Below are 19,046 nucleotides of genomic sequence, written 5' to 3'. Positions count from 1 at the left end.
GGGTGCCAAAGCTTAGTAGCCTCCTCTGAAATGGTAAGGAAACTTACCATTAATGATGGTCCCATCTTCTCTGCTTCCCTTTCCCCCTCTCCCATCCTGCTTCTCCCAGGGCTATCATGAAAGGCGGATTGAGATATCTTACTGGAAATGTACTGATCAGAATTAAAACACATACACAAATATTTGAATATTTGTTTTATTAACAGTTTCTTTGGTCACTCTAATTACAATATAGTTTTCTGTTACTTTAGTTATCAGGCTATCAAACTTTTTATATATTTAAAAAATATTCCCAGTTACTGCTTTCCTTTTCTAAGCTCTTTCAACAATTTTTTTTTTTTTTTTTTTTAATTTGCAGTTTCCCAAAGTTGCAGAATGGTTACGTCATTGGATAGCTGACTCTTGGCTTGATGAATCAACTCATTTCCTAGCATTTGAGACCAAGAAAATTTAAAAATAATGTATTACAAAGCTAGCAAAGCTAATGCCCCAACTCTGATCATTAGTTGTTTTTTTTTTTGTTTGTTTTGAGACGACGAGTCTCACTCTGTCATCCAGGCTGGAGTGCAGTGGTGTGATCTCAGCTCACTGCAACCTGCGCATCCTGGGTTCAAGCGATTCTCCTGTCTTAGCCTCTGGAGTAGCTGGGATTACAGGAACATGCCATCACTCCGGGCTAATTTTTGTATTTTTAGTAGAGATGAGATTTCGCTATGTTGGTCAGGCTGGTCTCAAACTCCTGATCTCAAGTGATCCACCTGCCTTGGCTTCCCAAAGTTCTGAGATTACAGGTGTGAGCCACTGTGTCTGTCCTGATCATTAGTTTTTAATATAATATAAGTTGGTTCGGTGTAATAAATATTCTGTAGTAGCCAACATTTATTGAGCACTTGCTATATGCTAGTATTATGCTGAAGACTTTATGTGCACACTATTTAATTCTCCAAATAATCCTGTGAGATAGGTGCTACTACTACCTCCATTTTATACGTAAGGAAACTGACAAAAGTAACAAAGTTATTAAGTAGATCTGAAGCTCAAGTCTGTTTGATTCCAGAGTTTGAATTTTTAACTCTGACACTATTCTGTAGACGAATAAACAAGAACACAGAGTAATAACTCTCATATCTATTTTAAATACTCACTAGCATGGTAACACATTAAGTTGGTAAATCTAAGAAATGCTAACCAGGTAAGCAGCGTGTTGCAGGAAAGTTGAATTTTCCAGGCTGGGTGTCTCCTGGTTTTATGCTAAACTTCCATCATCAGAGTATAGTAGCATGCTACACAGACACACACTAAAGACAGATGGATTTTCATGCTGAGAATTTTGTCTTTTGATACCCAAATTGACTTTAGATTTACCAAATTGGTAAGAGAAAACTGAAAAGAAAGAAAGAAAAGTGCATGTGTGCACACACGCACATACACAGTTTCACTAATTGCCCTCTGCAGGAAGGAACAAAAAGTAGGAAAAGAAAATGGAACTCAGCAGAGTATAAACAGGTAGGTCCTGGTATCTTTGATTAACTTGTTTGTGTATGAACTTGAAGAGTGTAGTCAAATACTCTTTATAAATTCCCTAATGAAAACAAGTATTCAAACACCACATGTTCTCACTCATTGGCGGGAGTTAAACAATGAGAACTCACAGACACAGGGAGGGGAACATCACACACCAGGGCCTTTTGGGGGTTGTGGGGGAAGGGTAGGGAGAGCATTAGGATAATGCAGGGTTTAAAACCTAGATGACGAGTTGATAGGTGCAGCAAACCAAACAGCACATGTATACCTATGTTACAAACCTGCACGTTCTGCACATCTACCCAGAACTTAAAGTAAAATCTTAATAATAAAAAAAGTAATTGAAATAGTTTCCAGTGGAAAAGGCCTGGGCAAATGCTTTTGGAAATGTCAAATGGAAATGGATGTCAATTCTAGGTGTCCTATTTTCTATATGATTTTGGTTACGTTACTAAACTATTTTAGGCAGATTACTAAACTACTCTGAGCACAGGTCCTCAACTACCAAAATAGCAATAAAAATTCATAGTACTACAGTTTTTGCTGTCACATTTACATGAAATAACATGTATAATCCCTAAGAGAATGCCTGCCATGGAGCAGGGTTTAATAAATATTCACGTCTTTCATTCCTCCAATAAAATCCTTAGGAGTTATAGGGTTTCTAAGCATGAAAATAGAATATGAAAACCATCTTTTAAATATGTTCATTGAAAAATTCCCTTATTATAATGGAATATTGTGTGGCTATGCAACCTTTACTCTGGAGCATGATTACAGAAGTTCTATATGCTGTTGTTTATCAAAGAAGGTGTAGGTTTGACTGTAGGTCAGGGAAGTTAAATACCTGACAGATGGCTAGTCATGGTGAATCACACCTATAGTCCCAGCACTTTGGGGAGGCCAAGGCGGGAGGATCACTTGAGTCCAGGAGTTTAAGAACAGCCTGGGCAACATAGCAAGAGCTTGTCTCTACAAAAAAATTACAAGTTAGCCAAGCATGGTGGTGTTTGCATGTAGTCTCAGCTAACTTAGGAGGCTGAGGTGGGAGGATCACTTGAGCCCAGGAGTTTGAGGCTGCAGCAAGCTATGATGGCATCACTGCATTCCAGCCTGGGTGACAAAGCAAGCCCCTGTCTCACAAAACAAAACAAAACAAAACAAAACAAAACAAAACAAAAGAAAACCCTGAAAGAACCTCAGTAAGTGCAGAATAAGAAAGAAAAGAAGGATTTAAAAATCACAGAGCCTTATGAAATTCCAGTCTACTCTGTGCTGGAAATTCTCAATTTTAGTTCAACGAGGTGTCATACCTCTGCCACCCATGTCTCCTTTAGCAGTCCAGTAGTGGCTGTTCTATGCTCTTCTGTGCTCTATTTTTCAAGAAAATTTTCAGTCACTAGCAGGATATCTGCATCCTACCTCATCTGATAGGAGGAGTGGGTCTGATTATCACTTTTGCCATAAGGACCAGCAAACAAACTGCCACTGAAAGGCAAATGTCTTTTCTAAGGTGATATAACAAGGCATTTACAAAAAGAATTTTAAAATAGCTCCTGCTCTCAGGCTTACTCAATTAAGTCACACTTTCTCTGTGACTTAATGGCTCCAGGCTTTACTCTTACTTCATAAATCACAACCTCAAGCTTGGGAAAATGCTTCAAATTACATCAATCAATAAGTTTTTATTGACTGTTTACAATCAGCCTAGTGCTATACCAAGTGCTGTGAGAGCCAAGTGCCTAATGTGAGGCCTGCAACATCCACTGCACTGATGCTTTTTCAAGACTTAGGAACAGCATAGGCTCTTTCCCTTGTGGTTACTCATTGGTACTGCCTGGTGTTCATGGGCTTTGCAATCTGGCTCAAACCTACCTTTTCAGTTACTATTACTATTTCCAATCTTCCTCTACTCCTATTGTCTCACCGTATCTTGTTTTTATGTGTCCACATTTGCATTATTGCATCTTCTCCCACCAAGAACTCCCTCTTGGCATCTCTGACTGCTGAACATTTAGCCATTCTGCATGGCTCAGGTCATGCCCCATCATTTCCATGAATCCTTGCTCTATACTCTCTTGGGAAGTGCATTCTTCTTCTTTGAATTGAATACAGGTTGGCTTACTGTACCAAGCAGAGGACACTTTGTTATCAGTGCAAGACTGAAATCACCTTTTACTTGTGGCATTACCCGTGGTGACTTTCTCTAACCAAAAGTTTGAGTAATATTTGTAATGCATAATAAAGGTGAAAAAATTTGCATTTGAGGTGAGCTTTTAGGAACAGGAAGGAGGAACCAGGACATCGTGATGAATTTGGATATGGGAGCTGCCTAAGCAAGGGACAGAAATGAGAAAGCATGAGGTTCTTGCAGGGAGCAGCAAAGATTTTACATCAATCTAAAGCTTAGCATGAACAGTAGTATTGGTTCATGAGACTGGAAAATAGACTAGAGGACCTTGTCACCCAAAATAAACTTCATTCTACAGGCAGTGGATAACCATTGAAGACATCTGAACCAGAGAGCCATTATCAGAATTCTAGTCATTGGAAGCACCATGAAATGCATAATGAAAATTGGGTCTAGAAATGGAATTACCAGTAAGATAGCCATTGAAACAGCCTAGAGAGAAACAGAACAAGAACCTGAATTAAGGAAGTGGCCTTGGGAGCAGGAAAAATATTACAGAAGTAGGATCGAGAAATTTAAAAAATAATGATGTGAAGGATTCCAGTTTGAGGAACTCTGAGGATAGCGGTTCCACTAAACATAAGGAAAGAAATAAGAAAGAGGCAGTTTTTGGGAAAAACATTAACTCCATTTTGAATATCTTGAGTCTAAGGTCTTGTTAAGACAGTCAAGTAAAGATATCTAAATGGTAATTGAAAAATAGGGTTCAAACTCAAAAAAAAAAAAAAACCATTGCAGTGAATGGTGTATACTTGAAAATCATCAGTATGAAGCTAACAGCTCAAGCCAATAGAAAGGAAGGACCTGCTTAAGCACATGATGTGGATAGATGAAACATGGCCAAGGAAAGACCCTTTGTAATGTCTACAATTTGAGAGTGGCAAAAGAGAGGCAGAATGGTCAGGGAGATAGGAGGAAAAAAAAATACGTAAGTGCATAGTGGCATATAACCAAGTAGAGAGCATGATTCCTTATTTAGAAAACTAACAACAGCAAGAGATACCAAATCACTTACCTTGTTGAAAAGACGAAGGTTAAAAGCATAAAACTCAGCTGGATAGAAAATACTGAAGAAAAAAAGATTGAATCTAAATTAGCACTCTAAAAGCAGTATTTGTAGCGTACTTATTGGTATACTTGTTTTATCTGAAACTTACAGGAACTAAAAAAGAAAAACAAACAAATAAACCAAACAAGCATACCTTGCTAAATTGAAATAATCACTTAAATTAGCGGGACTCAGTCTGTTCTTATTGATGATATCCCCAGACACACTCTTTGTTGTTGAAGAAAAACCTAAAGCCTCTTTAAGATTTGGTTATTTAATTTGGACAATTTAGAAAGAGCTGGTTTATACTATGAATATTTCTAGCAAATACCATAAATGTAGTAGTATATAATATACTTTAGAATAACAGGAGATTCTTCGATATTACAACATTAGTAACAGTTGTCTTTGTGATTACAGGATAAATAGAACAAAAGGTTGCTTTTTGAGCTTTAGCAGTTTCCTGCATTTTGTAGTCTGCTGCTTCTCAAAATGAAATGATATCACTTTGGGTAAATTTTATTAGAAAACATGATGTAAATATTCACATTTTAACCAATGTAGCCAAGTTATTATACTTAGGAATAATAATATCATATATTATAAATCCTGTTTTTAAATCACAATAAGGGGTAAGATCAATTTAAAGTTATAATAAACTAAATTGATGACACAGTGCTCAATCTAACATTTGCATCTGACAGAAATTAAGGCTTCTCTCATCTGATATCAATGACTGTAAATCAGAAAATGGGGCAGCAGACTCAAAAACAAAGGAAATTAAGATATAAGTGTAAAACTGTTTCTTAAAAAAACAAGTACATATGATAGAGTCACTGAGTAAATGTAATATAAAATTAAGCATTCATTTCTAGTCAAATTAACACTAGACATGAATTTAGAGAACACACATTGCTATGCGTTGCTATTGAGGAGACTGAGGGATAGACAGGCTATCCCATTTTCCAACTTACTTATGACCAGTATGAGAACAAGGCTGAATTTATCCAGGTCAATATTAGGGTTAGAGAACGTGTCACAGAAGGTTGTGTAGATAATCATGAGAAGTACACTGCTGCTGATAGCACCAAAAGGAGGCTTCTTTCTCTCAAGCCAATCCTTAATGTATCTTCGGACAATCTGAAATATAGAGATCAACAGGTTGCCTCTTTTCAGAGATGTAGGGAGTTGAGCTGGGCATCACAAAGTGATTTTGACAGCAGAAAGACATAAAGGAAAGAGAATAATTTGGTTGATGGCCACAGTGGATTTCAAAGCTTCCCTGCCACACTACTCTTCTTCTGGGGAATTTAACATTTGTAGTGCAACTTCCACTGGGTGTCCATAATGAGAGTATGTTTTCAACTGCATTCAAATCCATCCTTAATCATGCCAAATGCTCTTTGCTAGCTGTCACTGAGACATGCCCATTAAGCCTCCCCAAAGTTTATCTCCTCTGCTGATCCTAATGGATGTGTGTAATTATCACAGTCCCCTTTGCCTCAACAGACAATTCCAAGTGCAACTCTGGGAATCTTAAAAATCTGACATCTTCAAGAATTTCAAGACAGTAGATAATCAAAAGTGATCCATGGAACATATTAATATTTAAACTACTAGCAATGCACCAGAAGTTTTTAATTAAATTATAACTCATGCTTGAAAAGCAAAAGTGCATGTGTTGTGGGAGTTTAAATAATTCAAACTGAATATCTAGAGTTTTTGTGAATCCAAAGACAAATGCCATTTGCATACTTTTAGAATTCCAGAATTAACACTTAAAAATGAATAAGCCTGTCCTAACTTTCCTACAAAAGGATCAGTGAAATATAAAGTTATAGAGCAATTCTGTCTTATTTTAAAATCAGGTCATCTGAATATTAGTGATAACTTCTGTTTGGACATAAAAGTGAACCATTCTACTTAAAACCTAGTTTCACCTTTGAAAGAAGCTGTACAAGTCCTATCATAAGGACGATAGCTGAGACATATTAAGTTTTGAGTCACTCATTATCCTGCATAATTGAACATGAGATTTCACAACAGGCTGAATTAACATGGATCCATTAGCAATAATGAGGTCAGGGAACTTCTCCTGATAAGGCTGATGGGGTTCTGTCATCATCTACTCTGTCACTAAAAAGGCTTAATTCGCAATGGCGCATATCTTTACAGATGCTCAAGAATAAAATAAACTACTCTCAATAGAATCTTTGAACAACTGGCTGTTGGATCAACTTTAACTGTTCTCGGGAACTCATGAAGTGAGCTGACAGTGTATTAAAGGCAGTCTTGGCAGAAAGCTGACCAGTTGGTACCAGGTACAGATACAAAACCCTGAAGGTTAGGTGGGGTGGAATAAGTGGAAAGTGTGTTAGATATTTAAAAAAATGATGAATAATTTTCTTTAAAAAAGTTGATCTTGTAATTAAAGCCACACCTGGATTTATAAAATATTATGGAGTCTCTTTTGGGAAGGTGGGGGAGTATACAAGTGATCCTAAATCATAGTAACTCATCTAGCGTTCATTTCTGTCTTTAAATTGAAAATACAGTGGTGTATACAGAAATAAGAGCAGTCTGTCATACAGCATTATGGACTGACATATTAGGACACAAATTTTGGATAATAGTGCTATGGTATCATGGGTATCCAGATATCTCCACGATCACCATGGCACCAGGGTTGGTGGGTAGCTAGTTATTGGAAGGCTACAGAGGGACTTCATTTAAAGAATAATTTCATAATCTATTGTGTTTGGTAGTATAAAACTGGTAGCTGTGCAAATGTCATATAATTCAACTCCTTTAGGAAATAAAATAAATGGAAATTACATGAAATTATTGAAATTGATGCTGCCCTTCAATCTTGTTTTAATAAAGAATGGTTAAAAACACCACAAATTTTCTCTCTCTGCAATAGGTTATAAAATGTATGATCCCAATTCCAAAAATAAGTGTCTTCCTCTCCTACCAGCATTGCCCTCCAACAATATAAATAAATATGAATTAGGTATAACGTGAAAGTGAAAACCATTTTTAAAACCAAGACAAATCTGTAATAAGTAATCAACTTTATAAGCAATACAGATGTCCCTTGGTATCCACAGAGGACTGATTCTAGGGCCTCTGTGGATACTAAATCCATGAATGCTCAAACCCCTGATAAAAAAAAGTGTAGTGTTTGCATATAACTGACACACACCCTCCTGTATACTTTAAATCAGCTTTAGATTACTTATAATACTTAATACAACTATTTACACATGTATTATACTATAGTAGGTTGTTATACTGTATTTTTAAAAATGTGTATATTATATTTTTATTTATTGTTTTTTGTCCGATTATTTTTTATCTGTAGGTGGTTGAATCCACAGATGCAGAACCCATAAATACAAAGAGTCAACTGTAATTTGATTAAGTTAACCAAAAAATCTATCTCTTTCTTCATTGCAAAGTTCTTAGAGTCTCATAGTAGAATAGGACTCCCTCAATATGGCAAGAAACAGGGTCTCCCAGTTTCACAATCCTTCTGGCCAAAATGTCTTTCTTCTAACCACTCCAAAAAGTTAATGGTGGATACCTAATCTCAATAAAGTTCATTCCCAACTGGAAAGCTGGGAATGGACAGGTATACAAGTGACACAGTAACCCTAGAGGGAGAGCAGATTATCACCATTTCTAGTCCTATTGTGATATTTGTCTATATTTTCTAAGAAAACCCTTTTATATCTTGCCAGTTTCCACAGAACTTTTCTATCTTCCTCTAAAATAAAATTCACAAAGAAGCTGCTTTTGCACTATGTAGCTAGAAAGGTGTTAAAATATTTCATAAACAAAACTGGGGAAGTAGTGTTGACATGCCTCAAAGATATGCTTTGGATATAAACTCCAGGAAACCTCATCTTCTCTTAGTTTAGCCACTTACACTTCTGATGCAATCACTCTGTATTTGTCAAGAATTCATGTCACTTTAAAATTCTCCAAACTTCCTTGCTTTATAGAAATCTTTAATAACCTCACAGGAAACAACACTTTGCTTGAGCTAGATCAACATAACCTGATATAGACGCCTCAGAATTGTCTCTTGGGAAAAAAGAAAATCCAAGATGAGGTGGCAAAAGGCATTCTGGTGAGGTGGCCAGTTCTATCTTCCTTCAGAACCTATACTAATTCATTTGCTCCCAGACCTCAGAGAAATGTAGGTGTTCAAAATTAAGTGACAAATCCTCATTAACCTGTTTATTTTTCCTTGTAAAGAGAGAAGGAAAAAAACTTCCATACAAGCTTTTTTATTTTGTTGTCTCACCTTTAAAACTTTGATTTTCTTTATTTTAAACTAAATAGCAGGAAAGGGTAAAGGGAAACTTAAATTTGACTCTCTGTGCTTCTAATAAACAGAACCATATATCAATTTCTGCATGACTTCCAAGTTGGAAACCTGTAAAAATAACATGCCTTAGGTGTAGAATGTCGATTCACTGAGATAGATATAAAGTATAATACCCATCATCTTAGTTCTTTATTTTTTTGTTGAAGGATTTCCTTGCTTTTTGTTTCTATTGTCTTTACATTTATAAATTGATTTTTGAGTAAGGATATATGATAGATAATTTTTCATGTTAAGTGTGAATTTCAAAACATTTTTCTTCAAGGTAGTTTCAATTTATTTCTCCAATTTTTATCCTCTATTGCACTAAATCCACAGTTTCCTAAAGCTTTGTTTCTTCATTAATATCCTGTTGCAATGTACACAGATATGAAATCAAATCCAATTTCTATAACACCTTTCTTTAAAGATATTTTTAATATTGAGTAGATTCAAAATAAAATACTTTGCAAAAAGCATAAACAATAATAATAATGAATGGGCACAATGAACACTTATGATCTACTTCACTCTTTGAAACTTCTTCCCCTCGATTTCTTCATTTCATTCTCATGAGAAAGGTCACACACTATTATTCTGCTGAGTTTACTGTTGAAAACAGAGGCACAGAGAGCCAAGTCAACTTGCATAAAATGTTGAAAAGCTAGGGAGGTGGGTGGGTAGGACTATGACCCCTATTTCCTGAAGGAACCATGGCACAGGGGTTCAGAGTACAGACTCTGGAGCCACAGTGCACCTGACTTTGAGTCCTGGCTCCACTCCTTACTTTGTGATGTTGGGCAAATTCTTTACTTTCTGTGTGCCTCGTCTGTGATAGAACAGTAGTTGTCTTGAGGATTAATTAAATAAATATAAAATGCTTTAGAGACAGGGCCCGTCCCTGGTAAATGATCACTATTTTTATTTCCAAGTCTCAGTTTGATGATGTTTCTATCACTGTTTATCAGTACACCTCACTGTTACTTTTTTCTCAAAGCAATTTTCAGGTGAAGCAATGAAAACTGTTCATATCTAATATAATGCTATAAGTGCAAAACTCTACTAGTATTAATAACGCTAACTTCAACTTTAATGGAAGACTATTTAATATGAAAGACCCACCTCAAACTGAAACTTGGAAAGACCAGATGGAAATGGAAAGACCAGAGATGCATGAATGATAATGTATAGATATGCTTTTTTATTATTAATTTATAGGGGGAAAAGTAGGTTTTAGTGTGCCACTTTAAAAAATACTCAAGGTGATGGAAAATAAAAAGTGGTAGAATTTCTGTTTAATTGTTTATTTGTATATCACTCTTAAATATAATGCACAAAATAAGTATTTGTCACAAGCACTTAGATGTACTGAAAAGGTTTGTTGGAAAAGAAGAGAAAATGCTATGACAATACAAATTTTATTTCTTTCTAGATTGATGGAGGGAACAATCTCCTAACCATCTATGGAAAGACTAATCTTACCTCACAGAGTCACAGCACCTTTGGGCTAGAGTATATAAAACTCTTTGCTCTACAAATGAGGAAAGTGAGGCCGAGGAGCCATGTGTGCAGCCAAACGGTGACAAAGGCCAAACTAGATCTCCCATCAAATTAGTCAGTCAATAATGATTTCAACCAAAAAGAAGTATTGTATGGGGAAACAGAAAATAAAATTCACTCTCTGAAATATAAATCACAAGTTGAAAGATAAACTTTTATTGCCAATAAAAAATTAAGAAAAATATATTCAGCTCATACTTCCTGGTCTTTTTCTTCTCTCTCTAGTTCCCATTTTCTGTTTAACCAGTAATGTTAAAACCTCATTTTAAAAGATGCATATAACAATCCATACAAGTGTTTATTTTCATAATTTGGCACTCCTAGTTACAGCTGTGAAAGTAGCCTGCCATGCAGGACACCTGATTCCTCTGAACCAGCACATATGTATACTGCTAACAAGGTCCTCAAAAGATTACCTCACACAGTTGAGATGAGCCAATAGATTAAACTAGGCAGACAAGGTCCCTGCTCTTATGATGCTTACATTCTAGTTTAAGAGAGAAATAAAAAGCAAACAACAAATAAACAAGAGGCAAAATAATGATACATACTGAGCAGAAGTTTAGATAATATGACAGTGACTGAGTGACTACAGGTAGCTACCCAAGGAGAGGGTGGGGAAAGGTGCTTTTGAGAGGTGAAATGTGGCAAGGTGTTTCATGCAGAAGGAAAGGCCAGTGCAAAGGTTCTAAGACAGGAACAAGATTGGCATGTTTGAGAAACAGAAGCAAAGTTAGTGAGACATGAGGGCAATGGGCAAATGGGAGAGTGTTGGGGAGGTAAAAGGGAAGATCTGGGATAAGGTGAAACAATCTCTTTGAAGAGTAGAAAAAGAAACACTATAAGGAAGTAGGGTAGGGTTTCTGGGAGGTGTTAGCTGACATGTTCAATTTGGGGTCATGAATTTAACATAAGATGAGACCAATGTATATTGCTCTTGAGAATCAAAGCTCAGCTGCTCCAGTAGAACTAGCATTGGGCCTTTGTGAAGTAAGTAAAACGGAGAGGAGAAGAAGCTGAGAGCTTTGCCTGGGAGTGAGGTGAATGATGGAGCAACTCCATTGCACACGTGGAGTAGGCAGAGTTGGCTTTAACCAGGGTTGGGGCTTTTTGAGCAAGTACATCAAAGGGAGAAATGGTGAAAGAGTTGAGAATATTTGCCAAGGAGGGATTATAATGATAGACTATGGAATCAAAGCTGGGTAAGAAGGGAAGTAAAGTCTATGAGGATGGTGAGTGAAAGGTAAGTTAATCTGGGGTCTTGGTAAGGTTGAAGAATTACTGATTAGAGGATGTGAGCTTAGTAGGTGAGGACAGACATGGTGTTATGAAGTGGGCCGCCTGAGATGGATCATCAAGGTCCAACAGCCCTGCTCTAGCCCTGTAGCACTTTTGTGTGTATTAGAAAAATCCCTTCTTTAATATACTCTATTCTCTCCTGCCAGGACAATGTTAATAATAAATATTCAAACCTATGATGCCTATAAGGTGGGTACACTTCTTTGAAATGCAGCATTGTTGTGTACTGCACAATCTATCCCACCATAGGCAGAGATGACCTTGTGAGGCTGTGATTGTAGGAGGAGGTAGCTGAGGTGGCACTGCCTGCCCTGGGCACCCTGCCTGTGGAATGCTCCCCCTTCTCCATGGTACTGGAGGACCTGAGGACCATGCAGCAGCACTTATATAATAACATCTACTCAGACATGTGGCTCTATCATTTATGTCAATGTATCTGTGGGCCAGTTATAGCACAGTTCATTCAAAGGCTAAAACCAAGGGAGGTGTTAGAAATATGGCTTTTCTTTAACATAAAATTATGAATAATTTATTTTCCTTGAACTGGTATCCTTAAAAAAGATATACTTTTTTTTCAGGTATGTTTTTCAGGTGGTAACTAGGAAAGAAAAACATCATTGTTATTGAGAATCTACTATATACAGACCTAAAAATATTACCCTGAACAAATGATAATCTAGGGAAAATTACTGCTGGGGGCTCCCTGAGGATAAATTCAAAGTTCTCTTCAGTCAATCTTTTTATACAGCTTACACTCTACTCTTAAGTATGTTATTAAGTACCCTATAAATAGTAACCTACGGAGACTACCACTTGGGATGAAATAACAGATTCAGTACATACATACGTACTAAGAGTTACTATAAGCTAGGAGATAAGAAAATTAAGACGATACAGTCTCTGCTTTTAAGAAGCACATTGATAAATTATATTCTTTCCTGATAAATATTGTGAATCAAGTACTACAGGAGATGTGGAATTTAATCTAGGTCAGCTAGGTCAGAGCAGGCATGCGTCACATTGGAGGGGATCTCTGCACTGAGTCTTCAGCAATGAGTAGGAGTTTGCTGGCAATACAGTCAAAGGCACAGAGCAGTGAAGGGCCATGGTCAGGTGAAGGATGATGAGTATATAGCATGGGAAAAGCAGAGCCCTAAGGAGAGGAGTGGTGGGAAGTGGCACTGGAGAAGCAAGTTGGGCCAAACTCTGAAGGGCTTTGGGGCCACACAAGGAACTGGCAACAGGGGGCCACCGGGAAGTTTTTAAGGAGAGGAATCATATGAATTGATTTGTTTTTTAGGACTACTCTGGAGGCAGTAAAGACATTAGATGGGAATTGGAAGAGACTCACGGCAGAGAGACAGGTTTAGGAGGTGCAATAATTCAGATAAGAGATGATGAGGGTGTGTCATCCTCTCCAGTGGTGTGACTGGGGCTGTAGGGGCCAGGTGTGAAAGATTTCTGAGGCAGCAATGGTAGGATGTAGTGACTGCCTGGAAGTAAAGGAGCATGGCTATAAGGAGAGGGAGGAGACAAAGCTGATTGGTGGTTTCTAGATGTGGAGACAGGGTGGTAACTGTTAATTCCTAAGACCAGAATACAAAAGGAGGGGCAGGTAGATGCAACCATATAGGTTTCTCCTCAAAAGAGCCATCAAAGAAATGTGGTACCTGGAACACTTAAGAAAAAAAAACTGCCTATACTACTTTTTGACTACCTTTATTACTTTATAATTTACTGAATACTTTACTACTTACTACTGAGAACACGAAGAATGAGCCATCTAATAATTCATTATTCTCTCTGGATAAATGTTTTTAAATTACATATATTATATAACCCTGTACACACAAAATTAAGTAACCTACACACAGATTTTTTTCCCCTACGTTTTAAGCCAAGCATTTATTATTAATAGGCAAATTTCCAAGATCTACTACAAGAAGAATGTATGAGCCTTAAATTATTGGATGGAACTATTTTCAGAACGAAGAAAATATGTATGAATTTAAACTAATATAATCCACAGCTTAAACTGTGTGGAGATGAGAAATACAGGTAGATTCAGTTATGCCTCTATACAGCAAAGCATATCCCTTACTGATCATTGAACTCTGACTCATTCATTCTTTCTCTCACTCTTTCAACACGTATTTACTGGGTACCTATGGTCTGGGAATGTAACGGTAAACAAAACAAATGTGGCTCCAGTACTCAAGAAGCTGACAGTCTAATGGCAGAGACAAACTGTTAACAAGCAAACTAAACACAGGTATAATTTGGGAGAAAGGTTAAAGAAATCAAACAAGGTGTTGCAATGAAGAATAACCAGGGAAATATATATCAGCTATATGGTTCAAAACCAAGGGAGGTGTTAGAAATATGGCTTTTCTTTAACATAAAATTATGAATAATTTATTTTTCCTTGAACTGGTATCCTTAAAAAAGATAACACTTTTTTTTCAGATATGTTTTTCAGGGGATAACTATGAAAGAAAAACATCATTGTTATTGAGTACCTATTATATACAGACCTAAAAATATTACCCTGAACAAATGACAATCTAGGGAAAATTACTGCTGGGGGCTCAAAGAAGCCTTGATTGAAGAGTCAAATGAGAAACACGTTGAGGTGGGAAGGTAGGCAGAAAGACATTCTAAACAGAAAGAAATAGCAGGAACTGAGAAAAGCCAGGGAGGTTGGAAGTAGGAAATGTGGTAGGGCTCAGAGAGGTAGGCAGGGATGTAACATTTAGTCAGAATCTCTCTGTTGTGTGATTAGCACTGTGGGAGAAATATTTTTTAAGTATCATTTTTTATATTTAATTAAATGGTATTCTTTTTTTGAGACAAAGTCTTGCTCTGTCACTCAGGTTGGAGTGCAGTGGCATGATCTTGGCTCACTGCAAGCTCCACCTCCTGGGTTCAAGTGATTCTCCTGCCTCAGTTTCCTGAGTAGGTGGGATTACAGATGTACACCACCAAACTGGATGAATATTTGTATTTTTAGTAAAGTCAGGGTTTCATCATGTTGGCCAGGCTGGTTTCAAACTCCTGACCTCGTGATCTGCCTGCCTTGGCCTCCCAAAGTGCTGGGATTACAGGTGTGAGCCACCACGCCTAGCCATTAAATGGTATTCTTAAAGTGCTTATAAATCCCTCCTTTTATGCTAAATTTAGTCCCTTTACTAAGTTTAAAATTAAAAAAAAAATAGCATCTGTGTTGTGGACGCTGTGGAGCACCACCCAGATGCCTGTCTTCAGGAATGAGGTGCTTATACACACAGCTGCAGGGAGTGCTGGGTGAGTAAGAGATGTCAGCAAAGTTCCTCTTTGGGACTTGCCCTCAGCCTAAGTGAGCAAACTCACCCAAGGTCACAGTCCTCATGGAGGGTAGGAGGGAAGCCAGTATCTAATAACAGGTCAGTGTAAGAGTGTAAAGACCAGGTGTTCTTGCCTTAAGGCAGGAGAACTCTGAGGGGTCATTCCACCTCCAGGGCTCCCCACAGGATCTACTGAGACCTCTGTTGGGATTGCATCATCTCCATCCTACTTTATTCACTCTCCTAAAGGTGTTGCTCCCAAGGGTAACCCCTAGTGAACTTCCTGCATGGAAACCTCTGTCTTTGAGCCTGTTGCCCAGAGAACCTGAGCTAAGACAGCATGTAAATATTACATGTCTATGCACACATTTCTTTTTTTATTTTCTTTTTTCTTTTGAGATGGAGTCTTGCTCTGTCATCTAGGTTAGAGTGTAGTGGCATGATCTTGACTCACTGCAAACTCTGCTTCCCAGGTTCAAGCAATTCTCCTGCCTCAACCTCTGGAGTAGCTGGGACTACAGGCACCCCACCACCACACCTGGGTAATTTTTTTGTGTTTTTAGTATAAACAAGGTTTTACCACATTGGCCAGGCTGGTCACGAACTCCTGACCTCAGGTGATCTGCCCACATTAGCCTTCCAAAGTGCTGGAATTATAGGTGTCAGCCACGGCACCCAGCCTATGCATACATTTTTTATATTCAATATTTCAAAGACTTGTTTCCTGGTTAGTATTTGCAGGGAATTTGATAATAATGATTATAATGATAGAAGCTATAGAGCACTTATCTTAGTTAGGTTCTATGCCAAGAACTTTACAGGCATGCATATTTCATCTAATCTTTATAACAACCCTTTAAGATAGATATTATTGTCATAATATTTAATAAATTATGAACCTGGAGCTAGGGAGATTAAATAACTTGCCCATAGTAACACAGCAAATCAAAGGCAGAAATAAGTCTAGAATCAAGTTGCTCTTAATGTACAGCTTTCCTAAGACTTTCTCACTTTAGTTGTACTTTAAATTCTATACTCCGATACTGTGGCATCCTATGATTTTAAAGAAAACAAAAAACAAGAAAAAAATTCACTTGTTTTAAAATTTGTATGCTTACTACTAGCTTGTTACAAAAAGTTAAAATAGAATTTCTATTAGTCCAATTGAGTAAGAATGACAAAGTAAGCCCTAAATCTTCTAAGATCAAACTTTAAGAGATAATTGAATTAAATTGTTTATCAATTACATGGTTACAAATATAATTGCTGTTGGAGAAGTCTATAAAGATGCCAACCAAAGACAGATGCTTGTTCCCAACAATGGTCATAAACCTTGAGAATCGCAAAGTCACAAATAGAGACCTTGTCGAAAGTTGCAGAATAAGGTAAAGACTTGCTAGGTGTTTTCAAGGTAGCTACACAGCTACAAAGAGCAGATAATAAATTTTAAAAAATGAAGATTCTGTGCGGAAGTCCCTATATATAGCTAGCAGGGGTCCCTAAATACAGCTAACTGCAAAGCAGATTTGTATTAATTTAAAAAATAAAACAAATGAGAATACTGTGATTGATGAAACTTTGTTTTCAGTCTCATATATTCATTTATCTCCTCCCTCTGAATACCCTTTCTCTCAACTGCTCTGACATGATGTAAGATTTCACAATTTGATCCATAAAGAAAAGATCAGATAGAATTAGAGGTCTTACCTGTCCAATGATGAGAGGAACCACAACAGTCATAAAAAGCTGAGAAAAAATAGATGTGAAAGGCACAGAAGAAGACGAGCCAAGCTGTAAAACAGGAAAATAGGAGTTAGAATTACTGTGAATCGGTTATCAAGTATTAGTGTTTATAAATAATGCAATAAATAGATTCTCTCACATGCATCAGAAATTTGGTAGCTATCTACAAAGAACAAGTGAAGTTACCTCTAATTTTCTAAATTCAACACAAAAAACTGTTAAGTATTTTAAAATATAATTTCTATTGGGAGACTAAGATTAAGAAAAATATTGATTTGCAATCAACCTAAATTGTTTATTATTTTAGTAAAGTCATTCTGTATTCATACAGTCTATAATCATATGGCATGATATTTCAACAATTACAGTTTATGTGATTTTTATGTCACCTGTCTGTAGATATCTGAAATAAATGTCTCATTCCCTTATCAAGATAACATTTTTATTCATGCAAATGAAATAGTTTCTAACTTTCTGACTCCTTCAAAACAAAGACAATGAATCTCAGATGCTGTAGAATTTTTTCTTACACAAGGTCTTATGAATGGGAAATCCTGAAACATAACGTATTTTCAACTTAAAATTTCAATATAGCTCTCCTAAATTTGTATGCTTTAACACTGTTCATAATTCCTATTTTTCTTCTTCCTCATTTTTTGATTCTTTCTTCGCTAACAATTGCAATCTCAGCTTCATTAAGAGGCTGTTCCCTGCAGCACAACAGTGCTTATCTATGCACACAGTAATACACTCACGTTAGCCTCCATCACTGAGTCTTCCTATGAAATTTTTAGCGTTGGTCAAAATCTCCTCATGTTTTTCAAACTTCTCTGGACAAATAATAGATGTTCCTCTCTTTCACAGGTTCATTTTGCAACCAGATTCTCCCAAACCATAAATAATTGGCCCTTGGAACTTACTTTTCACCTTTCCCCTGCAGACCAAACCTCAGTTTACGTAAGTTTAGTTACACTTAGAAATATCTTTTGGAAAATAATATTTGTGAAAGGACATGGAAGCAGTGATGACTGAGGGTACACAACGTCAAATAAAACAGAGCAAACATTTAGATAAATGAAGTCAATAGCTCTGAACGAAGTGGTGTGGGAGCAGTGTTTTCACTGATTTCTGCATGAATCGTTTACCAAAATCTCCTCTCCACTCTGGCATATTATATAAAATTCTGTCCCCCAGCTCCAGCCCCAACCTACATGCACTGAAAGTGCCAAGAATATAGGTCTTGCCCTTCAGAGGCCCTGTGTTCATTTAAAATCAGCTTCAACACTGACCACTGGCTTTCTATTTAATCCATAAAAATTGGTGGTCTCTAGCCCTTTTTCTCCACAACCAATATAAACTAAAATGAAAAAAGTCAAACAGAAAAAGTGAAACTAGTAAAGAACAAACAGGATTCCTGGTGTGTTAAATGTTGCATGGCTGTTAGATGTTTCTTTTTATACAAAACCAAAATATTAAAAGCTAATAATTAAACTCTATTTTAAAGCAACTATGTCTTTGAAGAACAAGGTGCTTGACAGGTACATTCACTCCACAATTATTAACCCTAAGGATATTTCTGTGGCAAGGACTGAAACAAATAAAAAAATATATTTTACAGAGAAATTGAGACCCTGGATGAATAGAAAAATAAACTTTAAAGAACAAAGTTTCCAAGTTCAAAAAGGTCCAGCTCAATGCTCTCTTCATAAGGTTTACAGAGCTTGGAGAGAGGTAGCAAAATTCAGTTATAATCTTCATGTAAAAGGTGACATTTCCTGCCTAAAATCACTTCAGTGATCTCACATATCTCTGGCTGCTCTTTCTAGCTCAACTTTATTATTATTATGTTTTTACATTTTTTAAATGAATAACCATTTCAAGCTATATTCTCTCTTTAAACACCCCAAAATAAAGAAAAATCCATTTCAAATTGAGTTTAAAAAATATTATATATTTATAATGTCTCCATCCTTCACATACTAGACC

At 36.7% G+C, this 19,046-nt stretch overlaps 1 protein-coding gene across 5 annotated transcripts in view; it reads right to left on the bottom strand.

Annotated features, from left to right (window-relative positions):
• Positions 1-19,046, bottom strand: part of SLC10A7 (solute carrier family 10 member 7) — a 265,111-nt gene that overhangs the window by 39,729 nt on the left and 206,336 nt on the right. For all 5 annotated transcript variants that reach the window (XM_032246445.1, XM_032246447.1, XM_032246446.1 and 2 more), the window contains 3 exons: positions 17,025-17,108; positions 5,738-5,903; positions 4,731-4,782 (listed from right to left, as the gene is read on the bottom strand). In XM_032246445.1, coding sequence (XP_032102336.1) covers positions 4,731-4,782; positions 5,738-5,903; positions 17,025-17,108 — 302 coding nt within the window. The remainder of the gene's footprint in view (positions 1-4,730; positions 4,783-5,737; positions 5,904-17,024; positions 17,109-19,046) is intronic.

Source organism: Sapajus apella, unplaced genomic scaffold, assembly GCF_009761245.1.
Source record: "Sapajus apella isolate SASKATOON/1434 unplaced genomic scaffold, GSC_monkey_1.0 scaffold61, whole genome shotgun sequence".
Taxonomy (NCBI): Eukaryota; Metazoa; Chordata; class Mammalia; order Primates; family Cebidae; genus Sapajus; species Sapajus apella.
This window is presented reverse-complemented; position numbering and strand designations above follow the sequence as displayed.